This window comes from Hibiscus syriacus, unplaced genomic scaffold (assembly GCF_006381635.1).
Source record: "Hibiscus syriacus cultivar Baekdansim isolate YM2019G1 unplaced genomic scaffold, ASM638163v2 tig00117016_pilon, whole genome shotgun sequence".
Lineage (NCBI taxonomy): Eukaryota > Viridiplantae > Streptophyta > Magnoliopsida > Malvales > Malvaceae > Hibiscus > Hibiscus syriacus.
Window position 1 is genome coordinate 1902484 of NW_024063525.1, and position 20658 is coordinate 1923141.

The 20658-nt window shown below is 32.6% G+C and overlaps 1 protein-coding gene across 1 annotated transcript; it reads left to right on the forward strand.

The window, feature by feature from the left end:
- The first annotated feature begins 8260 nt into the window (after positions 1-8260).
- Positions 8261-9085, forward strand: LOC120195604 (NDR1/HIN1-like protein 13). The gene has a single exon (XM_039197576.1). The coding sequence runs from the start codon at positions 8261-8263 to the stop codon at positions 9071-9073; it is 813 nt and encodes a 270-aa protein (XP_039053507.1). The 3' UTR covers positions 9074-9085.
- The last annotated feature ends 11573 nt before the right edge of the window (positions 9086-20658 follow it).

Here is a 20658-nt window from a genome sequence, read left to right on the forward strand (position 1 = left end):
TATATCACATAGGCATGAATCACATAGCTTATTATCACATAGCTCATGTCACATTCTTATATGGTCACATAGATCATTATCATATAACTCATATCATATAGGTTTATTCCACATAACATGTAATACAAACAAGGCATATTCACATAGTACAAAGTCATGTCACATAGCTAGTATATTATTCTCATATATTCACATAGATCATATAACAAATAACTCCTCATCACAGAGCTTATATCACTTTCATATATTCACATAGTTTAGTTCCACAAATCTTATATTACATGTTCATATAATAGCTTAGGTCAATAACACATAGCTTATTTCACTTTTTCACTTAATCTTATAATTTCATTAGATCAATTCACATAGATTATCACATAGTCATGTACTTACCTAGCTCATGATCATATAGTTTACATCACATTTGCACATACTTACATAGATCATATCACATAGATCAATATCTTATCACAACGAATCTAGCAATATATGTTCACATACTAACAACTACCAACCATACTTATATTTATATACACATAAAAATCATATTAACACATACTATTATTCATGTAATCATGAAAGAAAAACCTTGGAAACAGACTCATCGCAAGTTTAATTTCCATATAATTATAGACCATATTAATATGCACTCACCTTGGCCTCACTAATCACAACAACACTTATAACTCTTATCTCTTACTTGATCAATCTTATCCCGTTGACTCGTCAGATACCTGCTTCTATTCGATATCTACACGATACATATAATTGATATGAATGTCTTAATTTGAATTACTATTAATCAATCGTACATAACATAAGTTATATAAAGTACTTAATTCACAATTTCCATACAAGTAGTATCAGTACCCAAGGTACAATATCGATACTTCCTTACTATGGTATCAATACCATACTTCAGTATCGATACCCTATTTACACACTGGAATTCATCTCTTAAAATGGTACCGATACTTAAAAATTGGTATCGATACCCATAGTATCAATACTACTCCTTCGGTATCGATACTTCTTAAAGATTTAATTTACTTTAACCTTATGGTATCGATATTGTTCGTCCAGTGTCCATACCCAGACATAATTATCATCTATATTTACTTTGGAGTATCGGTACTGTTCATTTAACCCGAAAATTTTCCAAAAATTTGTTAACTTCCTCACTTTACTCTTCTTTAAAGCCTTTAAACTCAACTACACTTATCCAAATCAACTTATATCATATTAGCTAATCTTAACATCTAAAATCCTATATACTTACTTGAATCGAAAAAATCATACCAATTTTTCAACATGTTCCGAATTCATTTCTAACACTTTAAATTTCTTATTTCATTTTATGACAAGTCAAATTTCACTTCAAAATCTATTTACTAATACTTTCTCATCAATTCAATCAAAAACCCTTTTTACTTAACCACTCATAACTTATTCATCCTTTAGTTTTTAAATTATTTTTAAACTTCCTTAAGCTTTCCTAACACCCCAAGAATCAAAACCCATCATAAATTATAAGAAATAACCAATTTGAACATTCTTTACCTTAGCTATGGAGACTCAAGGTGAAGAAGAAAGAAAAGATGAAGACTTCCAGAGTTCTCTGATTTTTCCTTCTCCCCTCTTCCACGTAGATATAAAGCATCCATATGAATTTTTAAATTATTTCCTTGCTAATAACCAATTTGACCTTTTAACTTCCATTCTTTGCTATTCAATCCTACACAAACAATTTTCCAGCTAAATCCCTGGACTTTTCAATTATTCTAATTTGATCACAAAAGTTTAAAATTGTACAAATTGGTCACTAACCCTGTGGTTGGGATGTTAAAATCTGGTAGTACGACTTTGAAGGTATAAGACTGTTGAATTCCACGAGTCAAATTAAGATGATCAAATAGTTATAATTCAATGGTTACGAGAGATACAACAAACCTTGAGATAGTTGCACCTTACCTCCGGAGGTAATTTAAAATGTGTCATGTCAATTCTCAAGAGCGGTGCGGTCGATTGGTGGAAAATAATGAAGATGGCTCCTCAGTCAGAGCAACTAACTTGGGAGCACTTTCGAATTGAGTTTCAATATAAATTCATTAGAGAGAGGTGCAGATGGATGAGCTACGGATGTAATTTTCTCATTTGTTCCAAGGAGATCAAACCGTTTTCAAGTATGAGAGGGATCTCCTTCAATTGAGTTAATATGCTCCTGAGTTAGTGTTAACTGAATCTCTAAGGTGCAAGAGGTTTTTTAGGGGCTTCTTATCAATATTTATGCTCAATTGGTGGTAGATCAGCCCAAAGTATTTTTTGAATTAAAGAGACTAGAAAAAATAGTGGAAAGAGTTTATAATATGAGCTCAAGTTTGATAGGTGAGTCCAATACTTTTAGTAAGAGAGCTTCTAATTCTATCGGGTTAAAACAATTATTAGTCTAAAGGACCCGAGATTCTAAGGATCAAGGGAGTTCTAAATTAGCTCATTCTCAGAGGTTATATCAAAGATTTACTGTCACACTCAAAAAAATATTAATGTTTAATTATGAGATTAAAGTAAATTAATTTGAGTACTAAATTGTGAGTTATTGAAATAATAGATTAGTTTTCAAGTTCTCATTTAATTTAGGAACTTAGAACCAAGTTCACCAATTTTTTTTGACCCTTGAATGTTTAAAGAGGGGGAATAAAATAATTTTATGATTTTGGAGGCTTGAACCCACTCCCAACAATATAGGCGCACATGCCTCAACCATCTAGGCTATGTTTAATGAGACATGTTGTAATTATATGTTAAACCAATTAAAATTAAAACCATCAGACACTTTCTTTTGTTTATTCGATTCAACCCTTCCCTTTGAAAAACTTCTCCCATAATCTTTTAGTCTCTCAACTGCTTCCATCATCAATCCACTGTCTCTGCCCAGCAGTGGCATATACCACCACCACCGTCTTGTGATACCAACCCTGCCAACCAGCCACCAAAACTCACAATTGTTCTTTATAAAATAAGAAAAGATCGTTCAAGAGCCCACCTCCGATCTTGTTCATAGTCCAGCGGTGTCGTGCACCACTTGCACCAGCGTGTTTATCGGTACCTTATGATCGAAACCCTAGTGATCATCCATCGAGAATCACCGTAGTTCGTCGTGGAGAGACATTTGAAGCCTCATCATTGAAATAACTCCCCGTCGATATTTTTCACAATTTTCGCCCGATTATGGGTCCTGTTATCGCCACACGTGCTGCCTCTGCGCATAGTTCTTCTCGGTCGACCTGAAACTTCTAGAAACTGAATAAACTCGGAACAAACTAGATTAAGTCAATTCAGATCGAACCGAATCGAGTTATCTTGAATTGGTCTGACCCGTTGACTTTGACTTAGATCGTTGAATTTAACCTGACTGTTGACTTGATTATTGACTTTGACTTCAGTCAAAGTTTCAAAAAGTCATATTTTATTTTTTTCGATCTCTTGAGTCTTAATCTGGAGTCCATTTCACCAAATTCAAACCCGGTAAGTTGTTTTCAACATTTTATCTTCTAATTCAAATAGTTTTCCTGATTAAGTTCTGTTTCTGACATAATTGATTTTGCTTTGTATCCGAGATATTATGGGACGTTGAATTCAAGTTCTAGGGTGATCAAATGGAGTTTAAATGGCTGACCAATTTGACACGTAAATCAAGGTAATACTTTATAACCCTATGCATGCTTTACGATAAATGTTAGTAACTAGTTAATGCATGATTGAAATGTTTGATCATGTAAATTTCGATGATTATTTTAAACTCGTACCGAATATGGGAATAGGTGTTGATTGGTTAAGACTCGATTGATTCAGATAAGAAACTATAAGACTGATACGGAATAATTCCAAGGATTAATGATGAATTAATAAAGTATTTAACCCTAAAATTATTAAATTATGATAATTCTCGCTAAAATTTTAAATGCCAGAATTACGGGAATAATAAATTACGTAATTACCCTTGAGAGATAAAAATGGCATGAAATGACCTAATAAATTTTTTTATTCACTTGTTGATATTATGATATATTTGGAAAAGTTTAATAGTTGGTTTCTAACCTTAGAGATGATAAAAGACTTAGAATTTCTGATTTCTGGAACAAGTATCTGATAACTAAATTACTAGAAATAATGCATATGACTAAATCAAAGAAAATGATCAAAATATCATCGAGCTCTAAAATGACTTAAATACCTTAAGCATTGAAATGATTTAAACCCTTATGACCTTGAAATAACTTAAATACTTTCATGACCTTAAAACAAGTAAATATCATTGGATAAATCCTGTAAACACTGATAAACCTAAGTGTTGTGTCATCCCTTGAGGTTTGGAGCAAGAACCAAGCACGACAGTCATTCTAGATACAATTGTAATATAGAAATAAATAATATCATCGGAATACATGTTCATCTCGAGCTCCTTTTCAATGGTAATTAGATGGTGATCAGTTCAACTAGTGCAATCAATATTAAGAAGTGAATATTCTGAAGGATATCATCTGAATGATTAATGAGTACCATAGTGATGTGATCTATTTAATTTGTTGATCCTGAATTCTGATAGTTCTATATAAATCCTGAATATTACACATTATCGTTTTACCATCATTGGTTGAAGTTACTAAGAGTTTTTCTAGAATCATAATGAAAAAATATACTCTTAATGGACTGAGTAATGGAAACAATTTTGTTATATTCGAATCTTAAATAATCTTATTATAAGGTCCCTGAATCCTATTATGATGCACCCAAAATCCTAAATGGTCCTGAAGCATCAATTTCTAAATGTATGATTAGATTCAATAATAATCGAGCCATTTTTAATAGGGGCCTTGTTCATAAAATTCCCAATTTATGTAAGTTTCATGTTTTCTATCCCTAATAACCACCAAGTGCCTCCGAAAAATATCTAAATCCTCTCGTGTGTTCTATATGCATAAAGATGTTTTCTCTAATTTATAAAAAATTTAACTTGGATATCTAAAATAAAATCTGACTTCTGATCTCTGTTTACTGATATATAACATATATGGCTCCTGATCTCTGATATTACTAGTTACTATTGATCTGATTTATATTGGGTTACTTTTGGGATATATTCTAGAGTTTTGAGATTCAACTCTGATCAAGTTGGTAATTCCTTACGGACTTAAAGTGACCCTTGGGTAGGCTCTTAGGCCACGAGATACTTCCTTGGGTAGACTCTTAGGCCCTAAGGTACTCCCTTGGGTAGGCTCTAAGGCCTTAAGGTATTCATTGGGTAGGCTCTAAGGGCATAAGGTGCTCCCTTAGGTTGACACCAACGTCCAATGAGCCTAGGGTAAGTCATTATGATGCGGTTATGTGGAACTACATATGGTGTGTTCAGGTGGAGGGTATTATTGTGTTTTTAAAAATCTGTTTTACTCAATAAACTACTATTTTTGGTTTTTGTTGGAATACACTAGACTCCCCAATTTCATTTTTTGAATCTGCCTCTCTGAATGTTTCTTCCGAATTGTATATTTCCTGACTCTTATCTGAAGAAATAATTATGAAACCTCAACTCATCACTAGGATCTAAATATGCCTGGATAACTAAGAAAATTTTCATGATGTTTCCTATATTTGCTTGTCCTTTATCATTATCTGGTAGTTCTGTATTACCGAGCTTTTCTAAAGCTCACTCTATTATTCACCATTTAAGGTTAAAGGATTTGGCCTTGTGCAACATCGACATCAATGGGAGTTCATTCAGTGTTACTGATTGAGGGCATGTAGGTCAATCTTGTTTTTATATCAATGTCTTAAACTTGTTTGATATTGTATATAGTTGAATTTTGTTTTGAGTTTCTAAATTATTTCTGAACTTGTACTATTTATTTATAAATTGTTTTACGATTTTTAACCGGTTTGTCAAAACTTATTTTATTTTTCTGGTATTTTTATTATGGGTCACTCCAGTGGGCCTAATGTAACACCTCAGATCAGGCCACTCGTACCAATCTAAGGGTGTTACATCTACTTCGAGATATTAGGGTGCTACAAAATACTCAAATTACAGAAAGAAAATACAAAACAAGAGTAAACTAATCATATAAGTCAAATATTTCTCCAAAAACTATTAATGTACACAATATAGACACTAAAGAACAAAAAACACCATGTAAAAAAATTGTTAATATCCAACCAAACAACTCATACAAATGATGTATAGAAATAAATATCATTCTTGGTGTTGAAGGATAGACACCATAAACAACAAAATAAAAATATATATAATAATGACGATTCATTGACGAATGCATATCACAACTTAATTATTACCTGTTTTTAGTGGTTACCAACAACTATTAGTATCAAGCTCAAGGGTCCAAAGCAGAAATAGATCAACATAATAATTAAATAAACATCATTTAGAAAGACAATATCAAATTTAACCCTAACAAATATGCGATACAAGAACTAACAAAACATTCATCATCTACATTCTAAAATAGAAATACTAATTAAACAAAAAATAACATAAATCATATCATAGGAGATTAAAATTTTTATATTTTAGATTTATTTATCTAAAAAGTTGTATAAACCTTTTGAAAATTATGCCATTTAAAATATATATAATTTTATAAATATTTTAGAAGATACACAAGACAAATTCCAATGCAATGTGTATTTCGTTGATCACTAGACCTGGTAAACTAGACTCGCATCCGATTATCCTAACCAATTTACTCGATCCAATACTCGATATTAATCTGAACATGATAATTAAATTTGATCTGATACCCGACTCGTACCCAACCCGAACCATACTCGATCCAAAATTTAGCGAAACCGAAATCAACGAGAACCGAAATTAACCCGAAACAAAAGCAACCTGAAACAAAAGCAACCAAAACTGAAATTAACCCGAACCGAAAGAAACCCAAAACCAAATTTTAACCCAATCCGAAAGCAACCCGAACTAAATTTAACCCGACCTAAAAGAAATCCGAACAGATTGAAATTGATAAAATTATTAAACGATAAAAGTTATTTTCAACAATAAATTAATTTTAAAAAAATTGATAATTTATTAAAAATATTAGATTTATAATAAAATAATAAAAAGTTTAAGAGGAATATAAAGGTAAAAATCTAATTGTAATAATTGAAAATAGTAATAAATAAAGTTTACTTATCTTATTTGTTATAAAATATTAGATTTATAATAAAAATAATAGAAAACAACTATAACAAAGGAAATAATATTAAATTTATAATAAAAATAATATGAAGTTTACTTGTATTACGACTAAAACTTAACAAATAATGTTATGTATTATTTTTTAAAATTTAATAAAAATATTAAATTTATAATTGAAAATAAAATTTTTAATAAAAATTATTTCTTTATCAAATAGTTTTCATTATAAACTTTTCATACGATATCAATATAAAATTTTGTTAACAAATTTTAACACGTATTATAGGATCGTATTTGTGTCAAATTATCGATTTATCATATCTAAATGATGGTTTAATTCAAAATATTAAACGATTGAAAATTGAAATTAAACCTAAATATTAAAATTAACAAATAAGAAGACATATTTTTACAAGTATATGTCAATTATTATATATATACTTGATTTTGATTAGACTCATAACCAATTCAAACCGAATTGACATGATCTAAATGTTGACCTAAATAAAAAATCAACCGATCTGATGTTGATCCGACCCGAAATCTAACTGATCAATTATTAACCCAACTCAAAAATCAACCGATCTGATATTGATTCAAACTAGAAAACAACCGATCCAATAATCACCCGACCTTAAAATTGACCCAACACGATACCCAATTCGATTCATCGTACACCCAAACTAGATCTGATCCGATTCGATCTAAAAAATTTAAATCTAGACCTAAAATTACCCTACTTGAAATGACATGATATAAACCCGATCTGAATGACCCATTTTCCACCTCTATAATGATCACACATCCAAAAATAGGACCATGTTGTTCGACCTAAATAGAAAAGTAATGGTACAAAAAGTTTTTGTCGAAAAAAACGAGAAAAAAAAGAAAGAAATGTGTTGTCTTTACCAAATAGAAACAATCAATCTCAACGCAAAACCAACCACTCAACTTCAAAGAAACAACCTCCTCCCATGCATGCCCTAAATTACTCCTCACCCTTGTTTTTCCTCACCACAACCATTTCTTTCGCACCCCATCTCTCCCATGGAGGATGAGCCGGTCGTCGCGTCTTCTGCTGGTACCCGATTGCTGTCGTCGACACCCCATGCCGTCACCCCCACCACCACCAACAACCATCTCATAAATTTACCTCCTCCTCCAGGACACCCTTTAGCCACCTACGTCGTCCAAGTCCCTAAGGACCAAATCTACCGCGTCCCGCCGCCCGAGAACGCCGCGTTCGTCGAACGCCACCGCAAGGCGGCCAAGGCTGGCGGAAAGAAAAGCAAATGGAACTGCTCCATCTTCATGATATGGTTCCTGATTGTTTTTCTCCTCTTGTGTGTTATTGTAGGCGGAACCCTAACGGCGATTCACTTCACCTTCACCCCCTTAGCCCCCAGATTCTCTGTCACAAAGCTTCTGGTTAAGCAAACGAAACAAGGCATCCCACCTACGTATGACATTACGTTGAAAGCCAAGAATCTGAACGAGAAGATGGGGATCGAATACAAATCAGACGAAGACGGTGCGAGTCTCATTTTCTGGACGAAGAACCTCGGATTCGGAAACTTTCCCGACCTCAAACAAAACGTGGGAGATTCGAACAACGTCAATATTAAAATCCGTGGCCTGAAAGGAAAACAGGTGCCGACTATAATTCAGAAGAGCATCAGCGACAAAAAGACGAAACGCCAAATTTCTTTGAAGCTGAAACTCGAATCTCCGTTGTTGTTTAACGTTTGGATCTTGAAGCTTTGGAAGAAAGACTTGGATGTCAATTGCGACTTTAGGGTGAGCACCATGGGACAAGGAACAAAAATTCTGTCCCAAAAGTGTAAGACCAAATTGTCTTAAAGATTGATGCACAAGGTAAATTAATCTGTAATAAATATAATATATTATTATGGGTTTAATGCGTCGGGATTTGAGAATCATTATCTTATATTATAAATTATAATTTTAAATTCATACATAAAATTTCATAGGTTTAGGTAAAACTTTTAATTTTACATTTTTAATGTAGTTGAAAAAATTAAAATAAAGATTAATTTTCTTGTTTTGTTTTTTTATTGAATATTTTCGTATTTTCTATTCGCCTATTTATATTCATCCAATTCAACTATTTTCTATTTATCCAATGACTCAATGATTTTAAAATAGTGTAAAACTAAAAAAATTATTGGTAAATAGATCATGCCTCAATTTCTTTATATATATTTATTATTGGGTTTGGTGAATAGATTCATTGCTTTGCTTTACTTTTCTTGTTAAGTGCACTTTCTGACTTTTGTTAAAATTTTGCATTTAGGTACAACCAACGACCTCTTGAGATCGCTCCATGCTAATACTTGTTGAATCTTCTTCTACTTTTACTTTTCCTGGTTGAAAACTTTGCAGAATAATGCACTAGTTTTCCCCTTGTTATTACTACGTTGGTATTGATTATATGTGGGTTTGAGCTGTTCGATCAACCTAGTTTTGGCATTTTCGGTGGATCAAAGATATATCCCATATAATTTCAATCGAATTTAAGGGTTTTTTTTATAAAAAAGTAGAGATTTAAACCAGAAGGAGATTTGTAATCTAACTTCTTTTATTAAAAAACATACGCTTTGAATATAACGAATAATAATTTTTAGGGTAAACTATATAAATAGTCCCCAAGTTTTTAGAACTCTTGTATTTTGGTCAGCCAACTTTTGAAACTTATAATACAGTCATTGAATTTTTAATTCATTTTTTTGTAAGGTCCTACTATTACATGTCCTTAGTTTTTGCTGACGTGACACTTAACTGACATTAACGTTTTGAGTGGCAGCAAGTTCTTCTTCTTGTTGTTGTTCTTCTTCCTTCCTTCTTTTTTCAAGTACTCAAGAAAATATCACTTAGCCCACTATAACCTTCCTAACCACAATCAAACTTTAGACGGGACTAAAGTCGCTAGAAAATCACAAAGGAATACATCTAACGACTTTTGGCAAACTATTGAAGGGTGATCGTTGGTGCTTCCTAAGTCACAGTTTGAGCTTGTCCTAAAGCACTACAAGTTGCATTCTGCAAGAAGAAGAAACCATGTAAGAAAATCCAAACTCCAACATTGTTAAAAGTCTAGTTTGAGCATGCGTAAAGTGAACACATGTTCATAACCCATATCCACACAAGTTTTGATATGTTTCACTACATTTATTTGAGTAGCAGCACACCCAATGGCTAAACATTGCTTTCTACATCTTCCAACGATAGGTTGTAACCGCAAACCAAGGCCTACTGGCTGAATTCGGGTGTCAACAAGCTTTCGGTGAAATACCACAGTCTCTATCTGGTTTCTTAGTTACGACCTTAGGTTCAAAATGCATAGCTCCATTGGAGAAATGTAAGAGCATTGAGAGTAACCCGACAAAACCCGGATCCAACAGGGCATTAACATCGCTGGTAATGTCATGTCAAAACCCAACTGTTATAGCTTTATCCCCAAGATCATTGTTGTTGGGAAATAAATGAGTAATTTCCATATAACCAGATTAGTGAGAATGCAAAATAAAAGCGAAAAATTAATACCCGAAATTGATAACGGAATTTGACCAATTATGCCTACGTCTCCAGACTGTTGCAGATCTTTTACTAAAGAGAGAAAATTTATTGGTGTTTACAAAACACTCACAACTCACAAGAAAACTCTATAAACTCTTTAGTATTGAGAGAAAGAAATGATTTGGGATGATTTTAAAGCTAAATGGGTTAGGGTATTTATAGTTGAAGCTTAAGGACTAATCTTGTAAATACCCTAAAGTAAAGGACTAAATTTGGTAATTTTCCCTTACCAATTTTCCACTATTTCAACTGTCAACTTTCAACCAAATACGCTGCCAACTTTGAAAATCAAATTTGCAGTAAACTAGGACTTTGAACTGCACCAAACTTTTCACTAAACTTTGACTGACTTTTCAACAATCTCCCACTTGAAGACTTATTTTAATCTATCTTCACACCTCGATCAATGAAACAACATTTATGGTCTTGTTACTATAGCATGCCAACTGAAGCTGAACACAACTTCAGTTTGTCCGTAGTCATTGTCCTGTAAACCCACTTGTTGTGGAGCGCTTTCTTGCATGGTGGTAATTCAGCTAATTCCCATATCTGATTTGACATAAGCAAGTCTATCTCATCTTTCACGGGAGACTCCCACTTGATTGAATCCTCCACCTGCATTGCTTCATCATAGCACTCTGGTTCACCATTGTCAGTCAACAACAAGTAGTGCATAGAAGGAAAATAACGCTGGGTTGGTTTAGGAATTCTGGAGGAGCGTCTCAGTTTTGGTGTGTCTGATTCTTCTTAAACTGCTTCAGGACTGATCTGAACAACATTTCCATAAATCTCCTCAAACTTAGCAAATTTATTTGTTTCAGCTTCGGTATTGGAGTTACTTGATTCTATGGTTGACCTGTCTTTGTACATCACATTTTCATTGAGAATAACATCTCTACTTCTGATGATCTTTTGATTTTCATAGTCCCAAAACTGGTAACCAAACTCATCACCACCATAACCAACAAAGACACATTTGTTGGACTTAGCATCAAGTTTACTTCTTTCAACAGAATTTATGTGTACATAAGAAATACAACCAAACACTCTTAAGTGTGAAAGGTTTATTTCTTTCTTGCTCCAAACTTCCTCTGGTATTCCACCATCCAAGGGAACTGAGGGCCCATGGTTGATCAGGTAAGCTGAAGTGTTGATAACTTCATCCCATAGCAATTTGGGCAATCTGACTTGTATCTTCATGCTTCTGGCACGTTCATTCAGAGTTCTGTTCATGCACTTTACTACGCTATTCTACTGTGGTGTCATGGGAACTGTTGTCTCCATATTGATCCCATTATTTGAGCAGAAATCTCTGAATCTACTATTTCTGTACTCTCCTCCATTATCAGACCTCAACCACTTGACTTTTAAACCAGTCTCATTTTCCACCATGACCTTCAATTTTCTGAAGGTATCAAAGACTATTGATTTCTTCTTCAGAAAATAAACCAACAACTTCCTTGAAGAATCATCGATGAAGGTGACATAATATAGTGAGCCTACAAGAGATGGAGTTGGAGATGGTCCCCATACATCAGTATGAACCAACTCTAACTTTTCAGTCTTGGGTGTCTTGCCAATCTTTGCAAAACTGACTTTCTTTTGTTTTCCAAAGATGTAATCCTCACATAGTCCGACATCTATATTCTTTAGATACAGCAGTTTTTGTTTTCATAAAAGTCTCTTCATTTCTTTCTCGCTCATATGGCCAAGCCTTTGGTGCCATAGGTTTGATTTTCCATCAGGATCTTCTATTGCAATGATATTCTCCAAGTTTGAGGTTATATACAGAGTACTAATTTTCTTACCATGAGAAATGACGAGTGCTCCTTTGGTAATCTTCCATTCACAGCCTGAAAAGGTTGTACTATATCCTTCTCCATCAAGCTGTTCTACAGAAATTAAATTTCTTTTGAGGCCAGGAATATGTCTCACTCTTTTCAGCTTCCAGGTGGTCTGGTTTGGCAACTTTAATCGGATGTCTCCTTTTCCGATGATCTTCAAGGTTCATCATTAGCTAGATGAACCTTCCCAAAATCACCACTGACATAGTTCTCCATGATTTCTTGGCATGGGGTGGAGTGGAAAGATGCCCCTGAATCTAAGATCCATGATTCAATCGGGCTATTGACGCTTAGAATCATGACATCACCTATCTCCACTGTCATATTGGCAGATTCATGTGCGCCGATATCTTTCTTCGGTGCTCGACAATCTCTTTTAAAGTGACTCTTTTTGCCACAATTATAAAAGTTATAATCTTTCTTTTTCGTTCTTGATTTTCCCCTTTTGGATTTCGATCTGCCACAATTTGAATTTCTTTCTGAAGTTCTCCCTCTAGACACCGTATGCAAGGTTGAGGAGCTTGATGCTTCACCTGATTCTCTCTGTCAAATTTTTTTACTCAATACAAGATCCCGAAAATCGTCGAATTTCAATTTATTATTTCCCGACGAGCTACTGATTTCTGTAACAGTAGCATTCCAACTGTCTAGTAGAGATGATAAGAGAATTAAAGCTCGAACTTCATCATCAAATTTAATTTCCACGGAACTCAACTGGGTTGTGATTGTGTTAAGTTCATTTAGATGTTGAGCCACTGATGCCCCTTCCGCTATTCGTAAATTGAATAATCGCCTCATCAAGTGAACTTTGTTTGAGGCCGATGGCTTCTCATACATACTGAAGAGAGCCGCCATAAGACCCGTCGTGGGTTTTTCCTTTGCTATGGTGAAAGCAACATTGCGGGATAATGTCAGTCGGATAACTCCGAGGTCTTGTCTGTCGAGAAGAGCCCAGTCTTCATCCTTCATGCCCTCTGGTTGCTTTCTTGAGAGAGGTTGTTATAGATTTTTCTAGTACAAAAACTCTTCAATCTGCATCTTCCAAAAGCCAAAGTCCGCACCATTGAACTTCTCAATTTTCATATTCCCTTCTTCTGCAGCCATCGCTTCCACTCGAATATGGCTTCTTTTGGATTATTTCTGAAAATTCTTGCGAACCACCGTGTATTAGAACACCTCCGTCGACAAACTCGTATCGCCAACCAAATTTTACTATTCATGAAATTTACTATTAACGTAAATAGTAACTTCGCAGAAAAACTGACAAAATTCACAACGAAAAGCTCTTGGTACCAGTTGTTGGGAAATAAATGAGTAATTTCCCGATAACCAGAATAGTGAGAATGTGAAATAAAAGCGAAAAAATAATACCCGAAATTGATAACGGAGTTCGGCCAATTATGCCTATGTCTCCAGACTGCTGCAGATCTTTTACTAAAGAGAGAAAATGTACTAGTGTTTACAAAACACTCATAACTCACAAGAAAACTCTCTAAATTATTTAGTATTGGGAGAAAGAAATGATTTGGGGTGATTTTGAAGCTAAATGGGTTAGGGTATTTATAGTTGAATCTTAAAGACTAATCTTGTAAATACCCTAAAGTAAGAGACTAAATTTGGTAATTTTCCCTTACTAATTTTCTACCATTTCAGCTGCTAACTTTCAATCAAATATGTTGCCAACTTTGAAAATCAAATTTGCAGCAAACTAGGACTTTGAACTGCACCAAACTTTGACTGACTTTTTAATAATTGCTAGTGACTGGAAACCCTAACAAAACTCCAAACTCTCAACGTCAGCACAATGCAACCAAAATAAGCCTACTGGCTTTAATAGCCATCAATTTAGGTGATGTTTTGATTCTTGCTTTTGTTTCCCTCTTGCTTTACTGTTACTTCTGGCGAATCTATGTTACGAAAATAAGAGAGGGGAAAGGGTCCAAGGTTCTCGAAGGAGAGAAGATCGTTTACTCCTTGAGACCATATCCCGCACAGTCAGGTTTCGAGAGGGGAAGAATGATGTTCTTCCAAAGGGTCTAGAGGTTTGATATGGAGGTTTTTTGAGATCTTTGACGAAAATGTTGGGGAAAGGTGGGCTTGATACGGCGTATAAAGAGGTACTCGACGATTGTAACGTGCTGACCATGAAGAGATTGAAAGATGCAAACGTGGGTGGAATTATAGAATTTGAGCAACAAATGAAAGTTGTGGGAAGATTAAGGCATCCTTATTTGGTTAGCTTGAAAGCATACTATTTTTCCATGGAAGAGAAGTTCTGTGAAGTTCATTTCATACCATGGTATTAAATTGCGGCCGCAACCCAGTGTAACGACCACATCGTAACAGTTTTGAGGGTCACCATGATGCAATATTAGCGCAACGCGATAAAAAAAACTGCATCAAGACTGTTGCTGTCTAAAACCGTTAAGTAACACCACAACGAGTTATAAATTACACCGCAACGCCGCAAAACTGCAACAAACGTTTAAATTATCTGAAGTATAAAATTACATAGATGAAATATTTTCATTTAATCCTTAAAAATGGATTATAAATATATATCATTAGTAATATTGAAATAGTTATGTTTAAAACTAGTAACTTAAATATGAATTATTTAAATTATTTACACATTTTAAAATTAAGCAACTTTTGCTTTAAATTGAATCATTTCTCAAAGTTAAAATTGATTGAATTAATTTTAAATTAAATTATTAAATTAACATTAAGAATAAAAATTTTATGTTTATTTATTATTATAAAAATTTAACATAAAAGAAAATTTTATTTCATGATACTATATTTTTAAATTGAATTTAAAGAAGTAACAAAAATATTTCTTCTTATTCTATATTATAAAATGGATTGCTCAGCCATAAAAACCAGAACGTTGGGTTGGATTGATTACCTATTCACAATACAAAACAATAAAAGATAAAAAATACATGTATATAAAAAATAAAATTAAAAAAATATGATTCTTGGACAAACAAATAAATTTGACCAAAAAAAGGTGTAAGTAAAAGTAGTAAAGCATGTAGTAGATGATGTAGATGTGTAAGAAAGTATTAAAGTAAATAGTAGAATTTTTTTTGGAAGTGTTAAAAATATTTGAAAAAAATGAATTTAAAAATCAAAATATTTAAAAAATAAATCACAATCAAAGTAAGAAATAAAGAAAGCAACGGGAGGAATCTTTGAAACTCCAGTTTCAAAGTGTAAGTAAAAGTAGTAAATCATGTAGTAGATGATGTAGGTGTGTAAGAAAGTACTAAAGAAAATATTAGAGAATTTGTTTGGAAGTGTTAAAAATAATTGAAAAAATGAATTTAAATATCAAAATATTAAAAAAATCACAACCAAAGTAAGAAGTAAAGAAGGCAACTAAGGAATCAGAGAAACTTTAGTTTCAAAGTGTAAACCTTTCATCTTCATCTTCTCCACATTTTCAAGAGATAAGTTCTTCAAAAAAATTATTTTTTTTCTCCACCATTTTAAGAGATAAATTTTCCCTTTTCATTCCAAATTCAAGTCTTGTTCGTGGTTCATCTTAACTCAACATTGAAGTGAACAAGTAAGTTATATCATCATTATTTTGTTCATTATTTAGTTTAAAAATTAAATTTATCTTATTAGTTGAATTTAGGATTATTATATGATTGTTATGAAATTATTATATCTTTTGGTGTTAGTTATAAATTTATTTTATTTGTTTAAAATTATATAAAGAAGGTCCAATTGGTCATTAAGCCTTTCTATCAAATTGGTTTATGTGCAGGTATAAGAAAAAATGCCACGTTCAAAAAGTAAAGAAGGCGAAGCTCTTAGTGATGATTATGGTTAGAGGTAGGGAGAACTTGTTGAAGGTCATCGTAATAATGTTAGATGCAAATTTTGTGATAAAGTTATTAAAGGAGGAATAACGAGATTGAAAGAGCATTTGGCTGCAAAAATAGGAATGTAACACCTTGTCAAAATGTCTCGGTCGAAGTTAGAAAAAGCATTACTCAACAACTGCAAGAATTTCACAATGAAAAAGCTTTGAAGCAGAAGAGGAAAGAAGAATAAGATTAAGAGATCATGGAAATTATTATAACAATGATTCTGAGGATGAAGAGTTGACTATTGCAAGACAAGAAAGTATAATATCCAAAATGGAATGGGAAGAAAGACAATGTCGAAGAGCAAGAACTGGTGAAGATTCAGTTACTGAACCTGGGGGAGGTAGTACTTATGGATCTCAAGAATTCAGAAGGTCATTCAATACCATTGATTACAAAAGAAGTGTGAGGGAACATCAGTGGAGTAATTCTAACTCTCCTAGAGCTAGATTGGCAAATATGGATCTCATTCTTGAAAAATCAAAGAGTTCGAAGCAACCAAAACTCGCTGCAAGCTTTTTGAAAAATGCAAAAGCAAATCTAGGAAAATTAATTTCAAAATTAATATTGCAAGAAGCTTTACCGGTAAGAATTACAAAGTCATCATTTCTACAGCCCGTACTTCAAGTTGCAGTTGAAGTTGGAAAATCAGTTAGGGGTCCTTCTGCTTATGAGGTGACATGAGTGTATTTGGAAGAAGAGTACAAATAAATACAAGAATGGGGGAAAGAGTTTTAAGCCTATATGGGAAGAAAAATGTGTGATCATCATGTGTGATGGGTGGAAAGGGTCTAGAAATCAACATATAATCAATTTCTTGATTTATAGTCCTAGAGGTACCATATTTAGAAAATCAATTGATGCTAGCAGTGTCACCTCTCGTATTGTTGAGTATTATTTTGATATAATGTAAAAAATGGTGGATGAAATTGGTGAATAATTTATTGTTCAATTTGTTACAGATTGATAATCATCGTTTTGCTATCAAAATAATTCTTAGCTTCTTAATTAAATAGAAAGGAAAATGTAGCATAGAGAAGCAGGGTCGATCCAGAGGGACTATGGTTTTCGTGATATAATAAAATTGTTTCTTGATTTTAGGAAAAGATAGAATTCCAGGTAAAGTAGAAAAAGTATAATAAAATAAATAATTATAAAAAAAAGAAAAATAATAAAATAATAAATATTAATAGTAATAAATATAAAAGGGGGATTTTTAAAAGTTGTTTTTAAAATAAAAGAAAATAATTAAATAAACAAATTAAAGATATTGAGATAAAGAGAAACTTATTGTGAAAGTAGCCTCAGACTTCAGCTTTACCTCAAATTCCTCGGATCATCAAAACAGATTTTTACTTCAAGATTCACGTCGACTTACAAGGACAATTCTTTGTTGACAACTCGGATTATGTTGTTTCAACAATAACTGATTCCGATCTTAGTTTCCTCTTAGCAAACAATTTTGCTAAGTGTGTTTTCGGGAAGTCGAATATTCTTCAATAAGCAAATCCTTCTTCAAACGTTAACTATAACAATATTCAGACAATGTCGAATCGTTTTGATTTGAAAAGTAAGCTTAGAAAACAAAGAAAAAATCCGAAGAGATTTAAGTACCGTACAATTCTCACGTTTGGAATTGAGCATTCAGTTCAGTCTTCGGCTTGAGAGAAAATTAGCTAAGCATGACTAAAGTCATACTTAGCATAATTGAAAAGTATACAAAAAATAGAGAGAAAAAGAAGATTTTATTCTCAGATGAGAGAGATATGTTTCTAGGCTTATCCTGAGAGGGTATTTATAGCCTTCAAATTCCTAAAAACAAGCTAAAATATCTTAAATCCTAATTAAAACACTTAAAACTATATAAACTAAAATACCTAAAAAAATAACATTTAAAATAATATTCTAAATCCTAATTAAAATACTAAAACCTATTTAAACTAAAATATCTAAAACAAAGATAAAATATAAAAATAATATCTTAAAACTTAATTAAAATACTAAAACCTATTTAAACTAAAATACCTAAAACAAAGATAAAATATAATTTTTAAAATACTATCCTAAAACTTGAGTTTAATCCAAATTTGAATTCTAGCCAGCTATGATTCCGAAAATAAAAAAACTGCAGAATTTCGTCCTTTTAGTGCAATTTACAAAATCTAACGTCCTGTACAGAAAATGAATGAAAACGAACAGTTAAGCCACAAAAACCAATGATTAATGAGTAATTTAAAAGCAAAATATTAACTAAATTAAGCACTTATCAAATTCCCCCTCACTTATTCAATGCTTGTCCTCAAGCATTCATCAATTAACATATCAAAATCATAAGTTTTCATCTTCAATTTCAATTTATTCCTCAAACTTCCAATCGAACTAAGTCCATGATTTTTGTCGAATTCAAGTTACAATCTAGCAAAGATACAACCAAGAAGATTTAAAGTAAGCAAGATATCATAATTAATTGCCAACTTCAATGAAACATGACTCAATACCTCACAAAGATTCACACATATCCGCTCAAAATGTTTGGGGTAAATGAAATTGCTCAAACCGAAACTAACCAAAATATTACCATAGGCTTGGAATCCAATCAAGTCTCCACTACGAAAAATGAACATAATGCAATAATCAATGGGTCTTTAAACAAGGTGTAACGGGGCTTAGGGTAGGGTAGGGAAAAGGCTGAAAAGAAAGGTTTAAAATACTGAAACAAGATATCAAAATAATTAAGAACAATCCATGAATTAACATAAAGCGCAATGAAGAACAAAACAAGGAAAAAGAATAGATGAAAGAAAATTGAAGCGATCGATTTTTCCTTCCCTTTTTTTTCCAAACAAATGGTCTTTTGTTTTGTTGTTCGAAATAGTGAACAACTTGTTTTTTTTTTGAAAAATTGATTTTTTTCGTGGAACAACAATGATACAAGATCACAAGTCTCGATAAGGCTGTGAAAAGAGAGAAAAATAAAAATAAAGGCTTCGGGTTTACTTATGAGGTGTAAAACAAAGAAAGGGAAATAGACTCAAATTTGGTTCACTAGTGGATATATAAATGGGTAGGCTTTTTGGTTGAAGTGGGTTTATCCTAGGTGTCCCTGTCACATTAAAACATTACATTCAACATGTAGTCTCAATATGCATTGTGATTACAAATTCTAGAATATCCTAATTAGTTTGGCACACACAAGTCAAACAATGAGCAAGAAAGAAAATGTATGCTCGTTAGGCTCAAATCTCATAAGAAAAGTTCATATGCATTGAGTCAAGTTCATCTCTATTGACAAAAGCATGAAATATCAATACTAAACAAAAAATTCACCAACTATATCAATCACCAATCATGCAAATTAGATTCGATCAAAAACATGGTCATAATCTAAAAGGAAGCAAGAGTATAAAGCGAAATTCAAGACTAACAACCAACGATCCCAACATATCAACATCAGAATAACTCAATTTCAAACAATTAAACAAGTCAAGGAAATATTTGACACATGCTTATCCGTGGCCACGTTGAGACGAGCTGTTGTAGAGTAGAATGTCCGATATTGCACTGTTCTGTTCGAACTTTTCTGCACAGTTCGAACCAAATCGGTTTTTTCTGCACTGATTTTTTTTTTGCATTGCTTTGTTCGAATATGCTGTGTATTTTTCTGCACTGTTATGTTTGAATTTTTTTGTACAGTTCGAACCAAGTCAGTTTTTCTGCACTATTTTTTTGTTAAATATTCGTTTGGAATTCGGATCTGTTCAGAGAAAAATAAAATAAAAATAAAATAAATAGATTGAAAATGAAGTTTGCTAAAAAAATAAAATAAAACGAAAATAAAAAATAGAACGAAATGGGTTACCTCCCATCAAGCATTTTTGTTTAACGTTGTTAGCTCGACGACTTGATTTTTCAAAGTGTGGGTTCCTCTATATTGATTTCTTTGATTAGACCAACCGGAGAATTTTCATAATAAGACTTCAATCTTTGACTATTAACTATAAATCAAACTCCTGAGTTATCTTTAACTTCAATAACACCGTGAGGAAATACTTGAGTTACTGAAAACGGTCAAAGCCATTTTCATTTGAGCTTTCCTACAAAAATTTTAAATTTGAAGTTAAAT

Bases quoted from the DNA above. Each gene is read 5' to 3' on its own strand.
- LOC120195604 (XM_039197576.1), top strand. From the start codon at position 8,261: ATGGAGGATGAGCCGGTCGTCGCGTCTTCTGCTGGTACCCGATTGCTG.